Genomic DNA, 21,713 nt, shown 5'->3' on the forward strand with positions numbered 1-21,713 from the left:
GTGAATACACAGTCAAATTAATCGTCGATATCTACCAAAAGCGATTTAATCGGGTTAAATGCGATGGAAGCAATAAAATTCGATACGTTCGAACAGGCGCGGGTGTAGATAAAGCGCAATGTAAATAGGATCTTTGCAATTAAAGCACAGCACACTCTGCGGATAAAGCTGATCGCAAACGAGAAAAGTTCTGAGTGTTGTTGGTTCGGATATCATCCCCGTGGCTGTCGAAAGTTACGAATGTACCAATTTGCTCCGAGTAGAAACTTTGCAATTAAGTTTAGGCAAGAAGGGATCGCCTTTGTAAACTCATCTGCTGAGAGTACAATGATTAAAGATGTATCGAAAAAATCCAATTAATGCCCCTAGCCTTTCATGGTTATTTCACGTTGATCTGTTTTATCTCAATGCGCTGGTGTAAGTAGTAGTACCATTTATGCAACATTGATACAACAAAGTAAATACAGGGTAGTAAAACAGTAAACTGATGTTTCATTAGACGTTTCCGTCTGCAACGTCTGCGAACAATAATACCCTTGCTCCCCTTTTCATTTTCTGCCTCCACTCCGTGTACCGGCCCTTTAGCCTTTTAGTCGACTTTCACGCAGTGTTTAACTTCATTACACGATTAAATCTCTAGTTGTTAACCACCAGCTTGGCAATTTTTTCTAGCCCTTTTTGTTACCACCTCTCTTTGGTTTTCATGCGTAAAACATTTTTTCATTCCATCATGATTGTGCCATAAAAATAATTAAACGTAGAAGTAGTTTTAATGAGGTATAAAAAACGTCTGAAGTCCCGTTGTATTGCTAATAGGGAAAATATAGCTTCTGTCGCGCTAGGATTTGGCCAGTAGTGGTATGTACTTATCGTTATCAGCAAGATTTTCACATCAACATTTTACGAAGATGCGAACGAGTTTATACGACATCTGTTCTTCCTGGGCGAAATTGATATCGGTATTATCCCTGTGCGCCATCGAATTCGCTGGAGGCACAGCTTCCGTCTCGTAATGGGATTTTGATAGTAACTGGTCGAGAGGTATCAACCCTCATCACGGGAATAATTTCCTCGTCGTATCTGTATATCGTGCTCGCTACATCTTACACGTTACGACGTGATATGTTATCGTGGGCTTACGCTATATCCGCCTCACTGGATCTGCTTTTCCCTGTCTTAAGGCAGATCACTGAAACAGGGAAAGCTTCTGCTTCGTTACAAGCAGAATTGCTTTCATTTTTTTCACGTTGGGATAATTCATAAAAATTGAAGAATCTTCGGTATAGAGTATATAAAAGACTCATTTTGTACAGTAGAAATTTTTTGCAGCTATGGAGTATGCAAAGGAGCCTGTTGAAAATTTCCTATACATATCGAACATATGTTGTAACGAGTATTGCCTCGGATCAACTTGCGGCGCATGGGAGCACGGCACAACGTGCTCCATGACGCCTATATTGCAGCCATAAATCTAACAAGGTGGTTGAACATTAACCCAGCGACCGCCGCCTATATTTCCGACATTGGTCTACCTTCACGTCCGATAAAATAGCTGTCTATACGATATGTGATATTTACACCGATTTAATGAACCGTAATATCCATATGACTTCTTCAGAAAATATCGTGTGTGTTCATTTAAGAAAAAAATAAGTAACCTTTATCATGTGTATGATTCGAGCAGCATATGCTGTTTATTACTCTGTATTAGTCTTTCTTATCACTGGCACATTTTTGTGCAGATCAATTTGAACCTTATACATACATCCTAAAAAAAAGGATTCAAAAAAGAATTCTTTAAAGGAAGGCTATTTTGCTTGGAAAATTTTCTAAAACCACTTTGACATTGCAATTGAATAGGGGTGGGGGAAGAAACAACTCCAGAGCCCAGGAAGGTTGAAGACATGGGTCAGTCGATGAGTAGCTTTCGCGCGGATCGGACATGAAAGTAGTGTATAGATATAAGTACCTACCACAGTGTGTAGCTAATACTGACATCGTTCTTTCTGTTACAGAGTCACGACAGCTGGCAGGGGCACGACGGCGACCAGGTGAGCATCCGCAGCTTACGTTTCTTGACGTCGCTTTGCTTTCGCTCTAAGCATGTACCTTTATTCTTTCATCCTTTTTTAAGCCATTCGCTTCCATTATACAACTTAGCCTCGCCATGAGTTTAACCCTGACACAGGTTCATTTTCATCTCAATTTCACAGTAACCAACATCTTTTGGCACTGTCCATTAGCTTAGAAAACCTATCAGAGTTCTGTACCATAGATGTGTTGCATGTGTTTGCATTTCCATAACTCGCAGTAACGAAACCTGGCATGAATTGCAATCGCACTCAGCCCACAAAACATTCATCGTGCTTTGAACAGCGAGAAGTGAATCGAGGCAATCTGAAACGCGAAAACGTATTTTCGCCGAAGGAAATCGGTCGCAGTATATCACCCGCGGCGTTCCCAGCGGTATTGGCACGAGTTAAAATGATGAAACGGGAAGAACGCGACGATAGGGAAAGAGTGTGCGGTAGTGCTGAAGCAATTTGCGCGACAGTGATGCATGCGAATCGAGCCCTTACCATCTGGTTACGCAGTTACAACGCGCACTGTATCTGGTTGTTATTAAGACCGACGCGGTTTAATGACGCGCTGGTTGTAACAACCGGTGCATCAAGGTTGCAACGTTCCTCGTTAAGTACAAGCGATTAGATGTTGCTGTACCAGCGCCTGTGAAAATATTTACCAGTCCGCGGAATCTCCCTATAGTGCCCCTTATGCATTAATCGATGCGCCCTCATGCAGCTGGAATTCATGGCGCATTTACATGCGCTTTCTTGCTGTATTTATGCATTGATGCTTGGTAGAATCAACGTGTTCATTACCAAATCCATAACTGGAATTCAAATCAGTATGTCGTTTAAAGCAACGCTATGTCCTGGCAACTATTGCACTTGGAAAGAAACGCTATAAATTTCAGAAATTGTACTTTGCGTTCCTTGAAAGCATGAGCGAAGTGTTTTCAGAAACAAGGTAAAAAAAAAGTTGCTCATCTGAATGACAAAGTTTTTATGCGAGCAATTTGTCCTGTACTATCGATTGTTGTATAGCAGAGGGTGCTGCACGTAAAAATCGCCTGAGCAGACAAAAATGTAGGAACGAGTCCGCGAGACGAGGTATCGCTTGGTAATTCAGGACGCTCCTGGAGCGTTTTTTATGAGGAACGAAAGACGGTAGAGGCACTTAACAATGAAGGCTGGTTGAATGAGATTTAGTGTACCGTCTAATCGGGTTTACTCTCGCCTTAGGGCTCTGTTCCACGCTGATACGCCAATACAGTCTCAGACTACAGAAGTGGAAGAACTCAGTGGGGTGAGTGTCGAGTAAGGGAGGAAACTGAAGAAAACTGTGAGACCAAGTGGTTGGGGGACGTGCGCTGTGAATTTAAAAAGATTCGTTAAACCTTGATACCACCATAGGACTCCCCAGCCGTGGAACTCTTTGTTAAGAAGTTCGACTACATACTCCCTTATTTCCTTAATGCTTCTCCGAGATTTATCTCTAGTAAAATTTGCCAACCGTGTTGAAACATCATGTCGAATTGTCAGCAATTTTGTCATTCGAATTTGCGAGGAATCGTTGTATCGTAAGCTAAAAGCGAACTACATTTTCTTCGAGATTTTCGAATAGAAACGAAACTGTGATTTTCTCTCGTTTTATGCAACTGAGCTCCATTTTTTGATGAAAACAGCTGAAGGAAATCCAAGGAAGAATCACCTTTGAAGCAACGGTGTACTCGGAATTTCATATTCGAAGATCTTCATATCGGAGAGCACTTCGAAGACTGGAGCTCCGTTCAATGGTTCTTGCCATAGGCACTCGAACGAACTATGCCGTTTCTCAATAGTGTCTTCCCCAGAGAGGATCTGTTTCACCTTTCATCTTCTTGTTTCGAATATCCACAATACGTCACCCGCTACGCCACCCTCCGGCAGGTTTTGTCCCTTTTGTAGCGACACAAGCCAAATGACTCTTCCGCTTCCTTTGTTCATGGCGAGCCGTTTTGTACCGAGATTCTTTCTTCCCGTGCAAAACCCTCTTAAGGCAAATCCTCCAGTCAAGCATTGTTTTCCTCTGACATTATTAAGGTAAACTTGTCTCGCGCAAAATTCGCTATGTTTTTGTGTGCGCAAACTCTGCAAACTATTTCGCAGTTCGCGAAAAGTGTCAGAACAGGCTGAATTCATTGCGTTATAGCGATATTTCTTCTTGCCCTTCTCCCCGCTTTTGCGAAACTCTTTCGGGAAATCTCACCACGTGGATCTCTAATAATTTCTCTGTCCGACAATGAAAGAGCCCGCTGAAGACTCTGCACCCATAAAATACTGACGCCGAACGAAATCTTGCCGCGATTTGCGGACGTGAGCTCCCACGAGAATTGTCGGGCGTGCAGATCGGATTGCCACGGTGGGCTTCGTCGAATCCGGATGAAATCGCCTTGGGAAGATATACGAGGTACAGCTTCTACGAAACTCGAACAGGTTGTCCAAGGTGTCAAATATTTTCATAATAATGGACAGCTAAAAATTGTAACAGGTATTCTTTCAAGAAATTGGATAAAATGGAATTGGGATCACTCATGCACAGAAAAATGTAAAACTAGCTGTTCTGATTTTAAAAAAGTAATTTATACATTGTGGAGTATTTGCGCTCTTGTGAAAAAATAAGGCAATTAAACAGTAATAGAGGTTCTGTAGCATGGGAATGGTATCAGTAATCTTTTCTAAAGTTGACAGAAGTCTCAGCTGCACTTCATTTTCCGCGAAGGGGTTTTCTTTTACCCTTGACATTTTTCTTCTTTGAGGAAATCCTTTTCAACCTTTACATCAGCTGAAGTACACTCGAAATATTAAAGAGGATTTACTAGGATAAATTAGCTCTCAAATATTCTCAAGTAGAGAAATCGCGCCGTGATTGACGAGACGTGTGCTCATTAGTGTAATAAAGGTTGCGGTGTTTTAGGTGCTAAGGTTTTATACCTTTTTTATGCTTTTCAAATCTCTTCATTTTACACAATACTTTATACCATTTGTACACGTTGAAATCTGAGCTTTGCTGCTTCACTCGAATTAGCAGATTCACCTGTAAATACTTTTATTTTACAGCGTCCTTTCCACGAAAAGGCACTCGGTTCGTTTTCATAATATTAAAAAAGCTTCGGAATCCCCTTCATGAGCAATGTTTCGCGGTTACTAACACGGGAAACAAGGCTTGGTGCCAATTACCTTAATTCACCCACCCTTTTCCAGCTTTACCTCCGGCTTTCTTTACCCCTCATTTTCTACCCCTCCCTTTTTCGTATACGCATCGTTCTGCACTTATCCCCTTCTCCTGTCGTTCTCGTTTCTCTCTTTTTCTTTCACATTGAGCGTTCGCGACTCTCGCCGCAAATGAGCCACTCCAGTTATGAGAGATTAGCCTAGGGTGTTCGGCAGCTAACTTCCTGTTTTCCTCTGTTTTTCTTTTTGTTTTTTTTTTTTCTCTCATTACTAGGGTTGCACGGAAGGCAGGAACTGGTGAGATTCAACCGCGGACAAACGAAATCTGAAAAAAATGCGGGAAATGGAACACGGCTCGTGATATTCAGACCCCGACACGCACTAATTAAGCTCCAGCATCCTCCTTGGCATTCTCCTCGGATTCCGTTGTGTTCGATGCAATAAAAAACGATACCAATTGTTTTGCGTTGGCTATTATTCTTTTCTGTTCACGCATCCTCTTCCTTTTTTCTCCCATGAATGGTTCCCAAGACAACGAGTTCGTGGCTTTAGATCTGTTGGCCATTAAGAAATTAATTAGCGTTTATTTATGAAGTGAAGTGGAACCTTCGATTACTCAGTTATTTAATCGTGAACTTGCAATTATTTATTGCGAGAGATAGAAAGGTATTGTATTGCAAACGACAAGTGGTTTATCGACGGAGTTCTCGTCGCGTGCACAGTAACACATAGGTGTCACTTACAGCTCCGATTCCTGTTTTACACTAGAACGATTCATTAAATTCTGTTTGAAGTGTTTCAGAAACAATCGAACTTATTGTTAATATTGAAGAAAATACCATACTCTATTAAATATCCCATAATCTTTAAATTTCGCGCACAGTAGAATAAATTGTTCAGTTCCATTCAATTGAACCGATCGATCCAGTCGAAATTTCATTGGTCCCGTGGGAAGGGATAAGGAAGAGGGCGGAAAAGCAACGAAAGCACTTCTGTGATTCGCCAATCGGCAATTTTCGATCGGACCAGTTTTCGAGAATATCGAGTTCCAGCCACTCCGCGCAATTTCCCATTGGAATAGGGAAATTTGGACAGAAATCGGCTCAAAGGGCCGCACAAAGGAGAAGTGTTGCACAAACGTTGAGGCGGGCTTCGACGATGCATCGACGTGATTTCAAGCCGCGAAACTGGAGGGAAACCCGTTAGAGAAATGCAAATTGCTCCTAGCCAGACAGCATTAAACAGTGCCATTGTTCAATGAACGTTACTCCGTGCACGTGAAATGCACCGACTGCGGAATTGCCTCCCTCGGAAATTCTAAAGGTTTCGTTTAAGTTTCCAGGTCATATGGCCTGGAGCATTTCGGGGAGGAGACGACGTCATGAATGCGCTGACCGCTTTCGACTTTAAGCGTATTTATTTTTCGAGAGCGACTAGAGGGAGGGGTTGAAGCGGTCGCTTTCGTTGGAAAAAGAGCTCAACGAACACGCTTCCGACTTTTTTGCGACCACTAAGTCTCGCTAAAAAAAGGGTAGCACTGAAGCAAAATCGTGGCGCGCCTGTACACAGGCGCATCTTATCTTGCCTCGTCGGATTTGAATGCTGAGTTACAGCGAAAAAAGCTCGTTTCTTCCGCAAGCTACAACGTGGCTGCTAAACATTCGTCCGAATCGCGAGGATTTTGTTTCTCTTTTTTTGCGCGCGAGATCCGTGAAATGGAGTTGAAAGAATCTGGGGGATCCCGTTCCGCGCGAGACTGTTTTTGTCAGAAAGGAATTCCTCGATTCGAGACGCGCGCCACACGTTTTTTTTCCTTCCTTTTCAGATTCGATTGAAACGAGTTTCCCGATTCGTGCCACGTGTCCTTCAAAGGCAAGTTTGAATCCGTGGATTTCTCGCGGCAAGAGGCTACGCTTGAATTCCGCCGGGCGGTGCGCATGCGCAACGACCGCCATAGAAATTTTTGCCCATTGCGGGACTTCGTTAAAAGGGAAAGGAGTATTTCCGCGAACGTGGACGTACTTGCGTTCTCGCTACCGAAACGAGCGGCAAGAAACAATCGGCTTTCCTCTGACGTTTTGCAATAACTCTGAACGAGCCTTAGGTATTTTGCAACTACGAATACTTTGAAAAGATTTACTTTATCCATCGTAGGCCGTGAATTGGGGAAGACAGGTTAACTCGCTGCAAAACTTAATAATTGCACTTCTGTATTAGGAAGGAGCACTTGTTATAGGCAGAACGAGTTAACTTGTCTTAAATCATTCAGGAGGTCTACCTGATTAAGAAACAGTATCGAATAGCTAACTTATTCCAAAAATATAATTTCAGCTTACGAATATTCGTGTCGCTTTGATGAAACATAGTTCATCGACTTGACGATAAATAGAAGCACGGTCGAATGGAGTAATGCACAGGTAGCAGCTGAAATTCGCGTAAACTGTCCATCATTATGGCTCGGCCCGAGGCGGTATCTTTACATCTATCTCTTCCCTCCGACCACAAAACAGCCGCGCGACCTCTTGTGATCAGCCTGGCACGAAACTGGCATCGTCGAACGAACGAACGTCTTCGGCACGGTTAGTATGTCGGCGTAGCTTGCGAAGGAAAATGTAGGAACGAGCGAGAGAGCGAACGAAGAGGCACGCGGGCAGAGAACGCGAGTACTTTCGTGCAGAGTTGGTCACTTTTTCTTCGAAATAACGGGGAACAAAGTTACGGTGTCGCGAGCTCGAAATAATAACCGACGGGCCATTAAACGAAAATAAATCTCGGCAATTTGCAAACGAAAATCATGTGCTCGTTTCAAAAGCGAGTGTCGGAGTAAGAATGTGATCTCATAAATGATACTTTTAAGTTTGAGTAAAAACAATGGGATAGAATTTTTTAAATGAAATCCCAACTGACTTCGTTTTCGAATCTTTTGAAATTTGAAATTTAAAAAGGAACTACGACGATTGAGTGAGAAGAATAGTAGCGAAAGAGCTCGTTCTGTCGAAGTCTCGCAAGACTCGGAAGAAAAGTTTCTTCGGATAACGCCCAGCGCCGTTCTCGCGAGGACGATCGTGCAGGTTCGTGCAGATCCGGCTCGGCTCGGCTCGGCGCTCTCTGTGCGTGCAGCGAAGTTCATGCCGGCGATGACGTCAGCAGGCAAGAGGCCCGACCACGGCCAGCTCCGTAAAGCGTAAGAGGGCTCTTGACGTTTCACCTCTGCCCGCGTACGCTGCGAATTATTTTCGGCCTTCTATTCGTTTCCTGGCCCCGCGGCGGATTCGATCGGTATCGATGTGCAAGCAGTGCGTATCGCGTGGCGGGAAATACGTTCCTCGAGCGAACACACGATCGTGACCGAGGGGAGCGCGAGAGAGAGAGAAAGCGGCAGAGAGGTGGAGGAGGAAGGCGTCCGTGGCGACCTAACCTCCCAACCGGTGCGTCGGTGATTTTAATCGGCGTTACAGCAGTGCCGTGTAACCGTGTCACGCGACCCGTGCGAACTTGTCGCGGAAACCAGTTCGTCCGCGAAACGTCGGGGCCTCTGGCATTCGTGGCTCGACGAACGCCGCTGCCTGTGGATTCTAACCTCTGTGATCGTGCGCGACCCGGTGCGTCTACTCGGTACGAGTGGCACGGATGGACGATACCGCAAATAGGGGATCGGAGTGGAAGCAGAGGCAGATGTACGGGAAAGTGTAGTTCGTTTGGCCGAGAAACTGTCGCGTACGTATTGACAGTCGCGCTCGTCCTTTGTTTCTCTTCCGTGTCGGCGCGCGTTGCCTCCAGGCCTCCAGAAAATTTCTGTGGCCCGATTGGCGGTCAGAAATTGGTCGCGGAGCGGGACGGCCGATAGAGGAGCAACCTGTTCCTCTGCCGTGCGAGTGAGTGCGCGTCCGCGTCTGTCTCCTGTGGAATGCGAGAATCGTGCGTGCAGGGGCGGCCCGATACGCGCTGATTTTCGACCAAACCCGGATAACAGGGGGAGTTTGTCAGTGTGTCGGTGGGGACGCGAATGTGTCTGCCAGTTGCCTAAATGCGCGCCGCGCGACTCCAGTGATCCTCCTCGTCAACAGGTAAACGGACGTACGGTTCTTCGTTTTTTGGCGGGACGCGCGGAAGGAACACGTGGCAATCGGGAAATGGAAAGTCGATAAGGATCGATTTTCTCCTGCGTCGGTAGATAGAATAAATATGTGGAAGTGAAGCGTTTCGGAGCAGAAATCAGACGTGGAGTAACGTTCGGAGTCGTTACGTGGCGTATCGGGAATAGAGGAGCGAAGGACACCAGATATAATAGTATAGTTTGGTGCCTGCTACCTAATAGTTTAGCTCGTTATCTGAATGAGCGGAGTACTGCTGCGAAATTCGAAGTTTCCGATAGGGTTTGAGGAGGGAACGCGGTGGGGGAGATAAGCGTACGCAGTAGGTGTGTACGTGTGTACGTCCACGTGGAAATCGAAGCCTCGCGATCATGAGTTTCCTTATCCGCGTCGTCATTCGTCGCGGTACACTGCACAGGAGTACGCTTCGCGGGCACTAGAGTGAGACGGACCGACAACCTGTTTACGATATAAACGTGCTTGCCCTGTGTGTACACGCCACGCACACGCGTACGGCGCAAGCGCGACCGTAAGGAGGGAACCGTGTACACGCGGTTTTCGTGGGAGCGTGCTGTTGCTTTATGCTCCGTCTTTGGAAAAATACGCGTGCAGGTGTATACAGGGTGGCCCACCTAAGTTTCTTCTGATGCAACCTCGCAGCAGAGGATGCAGTTTCGAAAGAATTTCACAATTCCTTGCATGTGTACTGCTTCCTTTATTCAAGCTATCAAGGTGATCTCATTTTTTATTTCTCCTCTCGATGGAAATGTTGAGTAGAAACACGATCTTAGCTGATTAATAGACCTTGGATCGAGATCAAAATCTTGTAACATTTATTGTTTGGGCGTGTAAACATGAATAATAGCTTTCTAATCTCTTTTTATGAATCATCATATAAGTAACTTAATGAACACTATATTAATGGAATGAAGAATTTGTATGGTTACAGGTTTGGTTTATTCATGAGCTCCCATTTATGTAGCCTCAATGAAATAAGTTTCTTTCCTGGATTCTATTAATCAGTCGGATTTATACGGTTCTATTTGAAACACCCTGTGTATACATCAATGGATATCGAGTCGAACGAAGCTCGTGTGCCACTTTGTGTCTCGGTACTTTCACTGATCGATCGCCCAGGGCGTACAGTTCACCGGTCGAGCAGGCGAGTGCATTCTCTTTACGGGAGCATCTACTAACCTTTGCTCGTACTTTGCTTTTCGGTTTACGCCGATAGCGTGACTCTCGCAACTTCGAGAACCCGCGACTCCCCGGCGAAATCGTTCCCGTGGTCGGCTGGAATCGATTTCCATCGATGTCGAAATGTATGCCGCGCTTTAACGTCGAATACAATTAAAGTAGGCCTCAGAATGGCTATTTAATCGAAAGAGAATTAGTTATCCGACTGCGTGCTGGATTTATTTCACGATAAATTCGTCCCTGAAGAGGTTACGATTTCTTTGAAACATTTAGCGCAGAACGCGTTGCATCACCTGTGTTTCCGCTTCGTTTATCCGAACAAAAGCGTTTCGTAAGTTTACACACCTCACGTGCTCGTTCGGGACAACTTATCGAGACTACCGATGACGCGTTACATAATCGCGGAGTGACAGCACGTGATGGTCGAGCCACGGGGAAATAATGTATTTCTCTTCGCCGAGCGATTCGGGTTAACCGAGGTAAGTAGGCCGGGCCGAGAGACCCGTCCCTGGGTTTTATCAATTACAGTGCACTCGCGTGAGATCCGAACGCGGCGCGTACGAGGGCTCGTAGGAAAATAGGACGTCCCGCGGGGAGAGCATAATACGGCTCCGTGTCACCGTAATCGCGACGCTGAATCTATGGTGCATTTGACGCGTATCAAATTACCAGCCTATGCAACGGGTTTCGTGTTTCCTTTAGATTGACTTTTCAGCCGGCCACGCCACTTTCACGTTGCAACTCTACGTTAAACTCGCGCGAAACCTCTAGAGTAGACAGGACAGTGGTATCGTCGACAGTTAATCGTTCTTAACTACACCGTTATCTATTTCTGTTCACGATCCGCAAGTCCGACCTGAGATCCTTCGAACGGTTGGAGCGCGTAGGCGTAAGGGAGATTCGAAATTTAAATCCTTTTCGAGCAAGCCTGCTCGCGGTTGATTGTTTTAATAATAGAACCAGTGGTTGAAGAGCGTGAAAGGTACGCGATATGTTTTATAACCGTCACGATTCCTTCCGCGCGAATATCGCCAGGCCCGCGATAATCGATTTTTAACGTGAAATGTGTCTCTGTTTCTTTCTCCCGGTGAAGTGCGGTTCCCGCGAGTTTCGTGAGAAAAGTATGTGGCTCGGTGCTATCTGAGCGTCCGGATTAATTGGATTAATTTACATCGAGCAACGAGTCGGGGTTCGAAGAGAGGAGGATGACCACCAGGCGAAAGAAGAAGTCGCAGGACGGGTTCCTGAAGAAGGTGTCGAGCCTGTTCAATCTAGACACGGTGAGTCACTTCTCGATACGCGGTGTCACCAATTTCTAGCGACACGTCCCACTGACTATTCTATTTCAGAAGGTTTTTCTGATCGCGTCACGATGGCTTTGTGGCCATTCGCCCACAATTCTCGCCTCCTATTCGAAAGCATTTTGGCGTAGGAAGTCGTCGAAAAAAGGCTAGAAAGACGCTTATAGGGAGGCGGTGACGCTTCAGGTTCTTCGTTCTTCAGGTTCTTAGATTCATATTTCAGAAAAAACTCTCGTTTTATTTGTTATTTATTGAATGAATGGATGCAGGAAAACATTGCGTATCTGTGCCAATGCGTAATGTTTACAAGGAAACTCAGTGAAGTGAATTAGATTTCATAACGCTGAAAGGTAATTACGATTGCAGCTGCAATTGCAGCGCGTAGAATTAATGCGTGTTACTAGCGTAACAAATGCGACATTAATCTTGAGCGAGTGTCGTTCACAAATAATACGTAAAGCTTTCGAATAAAAAGCGGACGAGGCAACCGTGGATAAATGGATCTTAGTGGATCTTAGAGCAGCGTATTAAGCGTTTCTTTCTGCGTGATGCATTTATGCAGCCGCATAGATCTTCCGCTGTGCAGCGGCGTAAAAAGAGGAAACTAAACGATACACCGACTAGTTTGCGGAATAATATCGCATCTCGCCTGAGTGAAATGGATTGCAAGAGCTTTCGTTTTTATTGCCCACTCAAAGCTCCCTTGGCTCCAGACCATTTTGTCAAATAAGTTAAATGAACTGAATTTCGCGGCAATATTCCGAAATGTTATTTCCATTATTTATAATCCTTATAATCTTCTTTATTAACTTCTAAGCGGAACCTCCTGTCCAAGATTCAAACAGTATCATCATTGTTCGACGAAAATCGTTTTCTCAAAACACGACCATTCTCTTCAACTTCGTTTGTCGACCGTATCTACCCTTTTCACGGTGGAAAACAAATCGCTGTGCTTTCTACAGGTAGAAGAGAAACAGTGGCAAGAAAATAGAAGAATGAAAGTGAAAAGGCATTCGACTCGAGGAAAAAGAGAGAACGTTGCGAAGCTAGGGAAGTGTGAGAAAATGCTGTTGAAAACCATTCGACCATTTTTCTCCTCTATTCCTCGAACGTTTCATACGATAAAGGGACGTGGAATAACTCCGAGAAGCCTTGGAAACATTTAATAAAGGGAAGGGGAAACATAAACAGTGCTATTGCATTTTTAAGGTTGTACACAGTAGCTTTTGCTGGCAGAGTGAAAATGAATCTCGGTTCAATATTATTCGATTGACGTTCTTGCATTTTCCGCGAATTTTCCCACGGAGATTCACGGTACTCTATGGAGTCTATGAATCTTCTGCAACCTCCATAAATTTCCCTTTGGAAAACGGGCAATTTCGATTAAAATCCCATGCAGCCGATGTTTGTTTTCCTTCCCGTGGAATCAGCGGCGCGTTGGTAAGCTTTATCGACCGGCTTAAACGTGCAGTTTACATTGGCACCTGATTTCGACACGTCCAAGCCGCTTCACAGAGTCCTAAGTCAACCCTGGTCATCGGTGGCTTGGCGTCAACTTCCTACACGCGGTTTACCAGCCAGAATACGCTGAACCTACGTTGTGGGGAATTTCGGAGGAAACGAGCGGTCAGAGTAGGGCTTGTGTTTAGATCTACGTGTTTGTTAATTGAGTGAGTCATGCTCCTCTGTGTTTTCACGATTAACGCCTTCAGCTTGGCTATTTTCGTGAGAAAAGAATAATTATGTCTGTTGATTTTCGCATAGAATATTCGACAAACAATGGCAAAGTCTAGCATCAATAATTGAAATGACGACGGTGCGTACTTACCAGATATTCAATTCAGTTACGTCGCGACGCTTCGATAACGCGTGCCCAAGGTTATCCTGACCCAGTTGACACGCTTTGTCGCGCATATGGTTAGCAGGCGTCGCTTGTTACGACATAGCGAAAAACAGGGCCAGTGATAATTGACATGGATTAACAGACAATCGAAGATCGAAGTGGTTCCAGCAGCGTATGAAGTCTTCGCGCGTGCATTTCCTCGTTTCTGTGTCGCTAGAACGCGCGTTGCAACGCGAGAGATTGCGATGCTGTTATGTAAGCCTTCCTGCGTGCGTGTGTCTACGATAGTAGCAGATTCTATGTGCACGTGCACGCTTGTGATTGCATATCTGCACGACCTTGGTGCGAAAATACGCGATCTGTACTTCCAGTCAGAAGCCATTGCTGTGAAGTGAGACTGCACAAGTTTCTGAAGAGCAACCGAATCGTAGTTTGACAGGAACTACGGTTCGAAAACGTCCCAGGAAACGCTCGAAGGATTGGTCACGTTGTCGTGGCGAATTCGAAAGAAAACATCGTCTTCCAACAGCTGTGCTCACGCTGACACAGCGCGCTGTGTTCCTGCAAACTCAGGCTCTTCATCAGCGGATTGACTGTCATGATAGATTGTTAGTAATGATAGAGCGGTTCGTGGATCTGTCCTTCTGATTCGCCTAATTGGCATTTACGAAAATGAGATTCAGTTTTTCTGTTTTCTGAACATTGCTACCTCTTACCTCGCAGTTGCATTCTATATTCTGTTACAGTGCAGGTTGCGTGAGTGGAATACGTAGCGAATTCATCTACTGATGAGTTAGGTTTCTTCTCTTGGGTGCTATTAGTTAACCATCAACTTATACGCCTGTTAATTCTAGTCCATTAACAGATGAATTGGTGAATGCCTTGAAAGTAAGATTTACTATAAAAGAAAAGGTCGTGTGTACCTAAGTACCTGTATCACTCAACGTTCTAAAAGGTTACATCAACTCCGGCTGAGAACCACTGAATTTGACGGCACTCTTATTCCCGTCAAACGCAGACCTCCCTGGGTCGAGGCCCCAAAGGTGGTTAGAAGTGGAGGTTGGCCCGCAAACCTCGGCGAGCTATGCTCCGAATGTTGAGTCGTATAACTTGCACACGCTTCGGCCGTACCCTAAGAACGTCCTTCCACCCGCCTCCAAACCTTGGGCCAAGCGCCATTGAATGGAGTGTTTCACGACAGGCTGCCGGCTCCACACGTTTCATGCCAGACACCACGATATCCCTCTTATTTCCTTTCTCGTCCCGCTTCCACCTATCGCCACCCCTGCCTTTGTCTTTTGCACCCTCGCGAGAGACTCCCTCTCGAGACCCTACATACACCTTAATCTGTGATCGCCTAAGTTCTTTTTCAGAACGCATACCTGTCGGTGGCAGTGCATTTTGAATATGTTCATGCCTCTAGCATCAGATCGTATCGCGAGATTCGAGTAGCAATGAATTTTTTATGAGGCCATGCAATGAACTCGGGTTGTACCGTACTGCTTAGATTCTTCTCTATCTCTCAGATTTCAGCGTAATTGTTTACACGAATTGTTTTCTGAGGAAAGTTCGTAGGAAGTTGTTACTCAATGTACTGCTTGCTTACGGTAACGAGGTGCTCGCAGTAGGCACTCGAAGAAACGATACTGTCGACAGTGCGTTTTCACGAATCGCCTGGAATTTTCAATGGCGCTTAGTTAGAGTCTGAGGGACGACATGAATAATGCATCTAGTGACACCGTTATGTCTTATTTTCTGATTGGTTCACAAGGAATTTCCGTAAACCATTCTGCTTGAATCTTAACGCCATTGTGTGCGTCCTTTCTAATTCCCCCGATACAGTTTAGTCGTTGTTTCGCATTGAGCAACAGGACTTCCCTAATTAGTATTTAATCCTTAATTTCTGCGATAGAGGCACTGACAAGTTAACGCGTTAATGTTGCGTGAAGTCACTGTTTCCGAGTTGTCCCCTCTTTTCACGCTATCGGAACAAGAAGTTGGCATCGAGTTATGAGGGGTAGAAGATTCTTAGTCGCAACCTAGCAAGGTGGTATTTACGATTCCCGTTGCTTTCCACGTGAAACAGCAACAAGCCGGCAGGTCATCGTTAGCGCTCGTATTCCAAAGTGAGGGATTCCCAGGACCGTACATTTCCCAGACACGCTCGAGAGTTGTAGAGGGCTAAAGAGAACGGGAAAAAAGTCACTTTACGCTAAGGCAATGTCTCTAAGGGAGAACGATCCAATTTATCGCGTACCCAGAAGGTTTATGTCACTGTCTCCGCGTTGCTCACGACGATTCGCTATTGAGCTTAATTCTTGTCTCTTCGAGTCGCATTATGGGATTAATTCCCGCGCATCATGCAACGCAGGAACTATGAATTACTTCGTTCCTTCCTTCAGAGTAACGAAATGGGTTGTGTGAACAATTTGATCCAGTTCCTTTATCTTTTCGGAGCTCGAAATTCGAGAAATCCTATCAGAAAGGCCGTGGAGCATGTTTGACACACCTCCTCCTCGATATCGACAAGTTATTTTTCAGAAATCGTGTGGACAAGGCAGCGCGAATACGAGTCTTAAGTCCTGAGTAATGGCCAGGATGAGGGGAGCAGCCACTAAGCCACCACCGTTGTTGGACTTTTCTATCTGGCATCGAAAGCTCTCCTCTTACTTCGCCAGCAACCTCCATCGTCCATTTCAGTCTGCTAGTTCTACCGTTAACATATCGCCGAGCCTGGTTCGCTCGAACCATTTTTCCTAGAACAGTGAAAATATATTTTCTGTCAGAGTGCTCTTTGAACTCCAGGTGCTTAATAGACCGACGCAAACCTTTTTTGTTATTTCTTCGTGGTCTTCCTTTCTCTCATCGTCTTCGGGCGGGGAAAACTCAAATACACCTCCTCATTCGCAATTACGAAATTGAGAAGCGGGAAGCCTCGACCATTATCTCGTTAAGTATCGACTCTGGCGCAACTTGAGGCAAACTCTGGCTTCCTTCGGAAGACGATTATCAAGGTGGTCGGAAGTTTGAGCAGTTCGCAATGGTGGGCCATCGACAAGGGGTAAATCCGTACGAATGGATCCGTAGGTGTGCATGGCAGCTATTCTCGTTAAATTGGACCGGCTGAGAAATGGAGAGCAGCCAGTTCGAAGGGGGTGTGTAGCAGGAAACGGAGCGAAGTGGAAGAGGTTGGCCAGCGCAGGGGTGGACTAGAGGGTGGAACAGGGGGTGGAACAGGGGGACACGGACAGCCGACAAATGAACGGCCGTTCGTATTCGCAGACGTATTTCACCGGACAGACACTGACCAGGCTGATGCCGCCTCGAAAGCCAATACCAGCCAGGCTTTGACCTTTTCTAACCGTCCTTCTGTATTCATTGTTCCGTGGCCATCCGCTTGTAACCAGCGACTTATCTCCAGGGCCCCGCTTGTCAGACCATGAGTCGCTTTCACCAGCTGTACTGGATATTTGTCAGCGTTCGTCCGTGAACGTACCCCGGGAATTTACCAGGAATTCCTGCGATTACGTGATGGGAGGAGCATGCGTCTGGTACAGGGTATTTTGTCACGATATTGCGAGTTAACGAGCAGAAACTGGAAACTCTTTTATTTTCATTCTCTTGGACAGTCGGCTCGATTCGACGAGGAATTTATTTTGCATTGGCACTCGCAATTTCTGCAGATCGGCAAACTGTTCCGTGGAAAGAACAAACGATTAAATGGGGCTCATGGTAAATTAACTTAATCAAATTATACGCCGAGTGTATACAATGCCGAGAATTTACTTTGTATTATTTCAAGCGCATATTGATCTGATCCAAACGAGTATGAACATATACCTACATGTATTGATTTCTACAATTTACGCGGTATTAAGTTAATTACAAAGGCATTAATTAAACTATGATTTCTCTGCCTCCGACTTTTTTTTGTTTGGTTATACGATGGGTTTCCTATTTCATTCAATCAGCATTTAAGTTAATAATGATGGCTCACTACTGGGCAATTATAGAGTGGGACCGTTCGGGGGCGTATTTTGTTTCTCTTTGATTTGTTAACGAATCTACTGAAATGGAAATACATTTCTATTGATCATCTTTATTGTTTCAACTAGTTACGGGTTCAGGGGTTATTAAATATATTCGTCAAAATCACTAGTGTTGTAATCGTAATTACAAAATTATTAAATGGACGCTTACATCATTATCTCCCACGCAAGATTATTAAATGCAACGTTCGCGTGATTAAATGCGATTACACATATCTTATCAGCTGGTAAACTTAAGAACTCGTTCTCTATTGACAGCTTTGAACATTCAAAACAGTGTTTCATCTTTTTCTCTTTTAACTTGCTCTTTAAAACCTCGTAAGTTTTAAGGGATAAGAGAACATAACATCGACAGTTTCCAGTATCGCTGATTGAAAGCAACATCCAATTACAGGCGCCGCTTACCTCTGGTGGCTCGCTGGATTTTAATCGATTTAGCTTCTATCCCGTTAGTCGAAGACACAGAACGTACAGCCGATAATTGACAACGATCGTGATCATTCTTGAACTCGAAGTTTCCTCGATAGATTCCTCTGGTTTATTGCGGGGAGAATCCCACGGTCGCGATAAAGACGAACCGATAAAATACCATGAGCACTTTATCTACGACCTCCGTCGCGTGATTAGGAGGCATTCCAGTGCAATTCCAGATAGGCGAGAATGAAACATTTTTTCTTTACTTTTTCACTCTCTACAACTTTCATTGATAATGCTAGCTAAGACTGAAACTGCTGGTGTTGATGTTTCTGCTTCTCTATTTATTTTGTGTCTGTATCGATTCAGAGTTGGAGTATCATGTGAAACGTCTAATCCTCGAAGGTGATTGTTAGAATCGTGTGAAAGTTCCTGAAATTTTCGAGTGACTTTGTAAAACAGTACACCTCACAATCAGTAGCGCTAGCTGCGCTGTATTTGCAAAGCTTTTGATCGGATTTAGAAGTTGAAACGTTCCCTGAGAGTCCACAAAAAAAAAAAATTGAAAAGTACATCAAAGACCAAAAGTGACTGAAGCTGCGAAACCACAGGGAGGTGAATAACGCGTAATTAAATTTTATGAAGTACCCTCAGAAAAATTCTACCCCTTTGACTACTTTGTTAACATCGTAATCCTTCACGACTCAGCGATCATTTGAAGGAATTTGTTGTATTCCAGATCAGAACATTCTTTTATTCCCTTTATCTCTGAATGTGATCCCAAACTTGCATAATCCGTGATAGAAATTAAAAAAAAAAACTACGCAAGAATTTACGCGTCAGTTTTCGAGACAAAGTGAACCGTGAAAGGATGGAAGAATTATATTCAGACATTTTTCAAATCTACAGCAAAGATTTACCTACGTACCCTTTCCGGCACGAGGGATGAATCATATTTTATTCCACCACTACTCCAAGGTATTCTCGAGTTTTAAAGTTGCCCGCCTCCGCGCATACATACGCAGAGGAAGAAAGGATCCCGCAAAACCCTCGGCAATTTTGCTTACATATCTTTTAGTTGTGGTCTATGTAAATAGGGAGGCGTTCGCGCACGTTTCAGACGAGATTTCGGAGTTTGGATGAGCGAGCATTTCTGAAGCTATCGTCTTCGTCTTGCAGAAGTTCGAATACGCCAGCTAGCGTATCCCACGACTATCTGCACCTATCTACGCTAGCTAAGATATTCTTATTGAGAGAAAATTTTCCAATTTCACCCCTATGATCTTTTTCGTAGAACATTTTCTGAACATTTCAATGTTTCCTGCTCTTCTCTCAAAAATTTCAGCAGACAAATGTTTAGCTCTCTTATATAAAATTTTAGATCAATGAATTGGATTTTGTATACGTTTTTCCTTTTGTTATATTTGCGATAATATTACCTCTGCTCGCTTCTTTTGTCTTCGGCCAAGCGATAGGAATCCACAGTTCAATTCGAGGACTTCGGCGCGACTATAAGCCCCCGATGAATCTGGCATATATGAATACTTTGACCCCGTTTTCTCTCTTGGAGAGGTTGGAAAATCGATATTCCATAAATGTGTAAATGTAACCGAGTCCAAGTCATTCCGTTTCTTAAGAAAGCGACCACTAACACCATAAGGCGTTCACCCCATAAAGAATATTAACATCAGACCAATAGTTTTTTCCGTTTGCCTTTATTTTCATCTTCAAACTGCGTGTTCTATGTGTGTTAAAAAGTTTAATGGGTTCTCAAGCTTGAAACAAGTTTTTATGCATCCGTTGGCATGCAAGCGCGCAAAAGTCTAGAGCTCTTAATTTTGCTTATCTTAATATATGCAGCAGAAGATAGTACCTAAGCATTTGTCTAGCTTGTATTAGAAGAAAATAAGATAAGAAACTTGTTTTAAAAAATATTAGGTAGGTACAAATTTCTTAGAAATATAATAGCAATGAACCAATTTAATAAGATGGATCTGATCTAAAAGCATGATAATTAATGTCGAACGTCTAAGTAAAACACGATAACTTTAGAAGAATACCAAATGAGAGAATCGTCCTAGCAAGCACAAACTTTTTCGAAACTTTTTCTGGACCAGGACCAACCTAATTTTCTGCTAGTGCGGAAGGGAAGCACGTAGTTGGTGCGAGTAACAGATAATGAGAAGCATAATTTCCAACGGTACACGTGTAAGCCCTCTATTAACATCCTGAAAGAAACAGTGAACCTCGTAAATTAACGTAAACGATAAGAAGAAAATATGAATTAGTGCTTACTAAACCAAATGACTGTACCTTGACATTACGCGATGTTTGCGCGAGATCTCGAACAGCTGGTATAATTACGCAAACAATATCTTCCTTCCCTAAAATGAAGATAATTCCTTAGGAACAACATAGCGCGCGAGAAAATCAGGAAAAGAAGAAATTTTCGAAAACCTGTAGAAAGAGTGCTCTAGTAGAGCTCTAGTACTCTGAAAGATCGTTCCGAAAATGAGCTCGCGTAGAAGCTAATTGAATTTCATATTCCACCGCGCATCGCGAATCGAGAGCTTCCGGCGAGCGGTTCTCTTGTAATTAATTGCCATTCAGGCTTGCCCCATCTTTTCTGCCACTACCCCTTACTGACACATTTTTCTTCACCCTTTTTCTCGACGCTGAGAACGAAAAGAAGCTTGAACCAGGAGCTTTTTAAGGGAACTTCTTCCTCCCTTATGAATGTTCTTTTTTTAGACTGATAGTAGGGATGCTTTTTCCGATTAAGTTTTATTCTGATCAAAAATACTTTAACAGGAATAAATAGTCGAGTTTTCAGCATTTTTACTGGGAATAGAGAACCACCAGGAAAGTCATCCCTCCGTGAGGAATGTGCAAGGGTAACTGTATACGTGTTAGAGTGTGTCAATTCATATTTCGCATGGCAGCTCTATGAATAACAAGAACGAGGAGATATTCGCCGTAAAATGGCCAAGTTATCGACTTTGCTTCCCCAAGGATCTATCTTTTTAACGTTACAGCCTCTTTGAAACATTTTTTTCAAGAGTTCCTTTTGGAATCACTGTTGTAAGTGGTTACTTCTACATTTTCACTTTAACAGTTTCATTCTCTTGTGGGAATCCCCTGCTCCAGAGAATGTAATATTGATAAAAATATGTCTTCAGTAATTGACTTTCCGAAAATCATTTTTTCAGAATTTAAAGGTACACACAGAGATGAAAATATCAATATCTCATCATAAAGTAGCAAATACGCTGCTTTTCATTTTCTCTCCATACTTGTTCAATGAACCTCCCACCAGCCTCTTTGATTCTTTTCGAAATCAACCACTTTAGGACCCGTCGAAAGTCGTCTAGATCTATTTTCAGAACTTATTCTCTGGTTGAAGAAGCCTTACCCGCCTTCTCATCGTCCCTGTCCGAACGGGATGAGAACGGAGAGAGTGGCGGGATGGGGGAGGCAGCAAGACGTTTTTCATTGTTCTCGACGCAGAAAGTAAGAAATACGGAGGAAATTACCTGTCC

The 21,713-nt window shown here is 44.0% G+C and overlaps 1 protein-coding gene across 15 annotated transcripts in view; it reads left to right on the forward strand.

Annotated features, from left to right (window-relative positions):
- Window positions 1-21,713, forward strand: part of Dlg1 (MAGUK family member discs large 1) — a 376,826-nt gene that overhangs the window by 277,891 nt on the left and 77,222 nt on the right. For all 15 annotated transcript variants that reach the window (XM_076393504.1, XM_076393526.1, XM_076393518.1 and 12 more), the window contains one exon: window positions 2,016-2,051. In XM_076393504.1, coding sequence (XP_076249619.1) covers window positions 2,016-2,051 — 36 coding nt within the window. The remainder of the gene's footprint in view (window positions 1-2,015; window positions 2,052-21,713) is intronic.

The sequence above is a fragment of the Calliopsis andreniformis genome, chromosome 1 (genome assembly GCF_051401765.1).
Source record: "Calliopsis andreniformis isolate RMS-2024a chromosome 1, iyCalAndr_principal, whole genome shotgun sequence".
Classification (NCBI taxonomy): Eukaryota; Metazoa; Arthropoda; class Insecta; order Hymenoptera; family Andrenidae; genus Calliopsis; species Calliopsis andreniformis.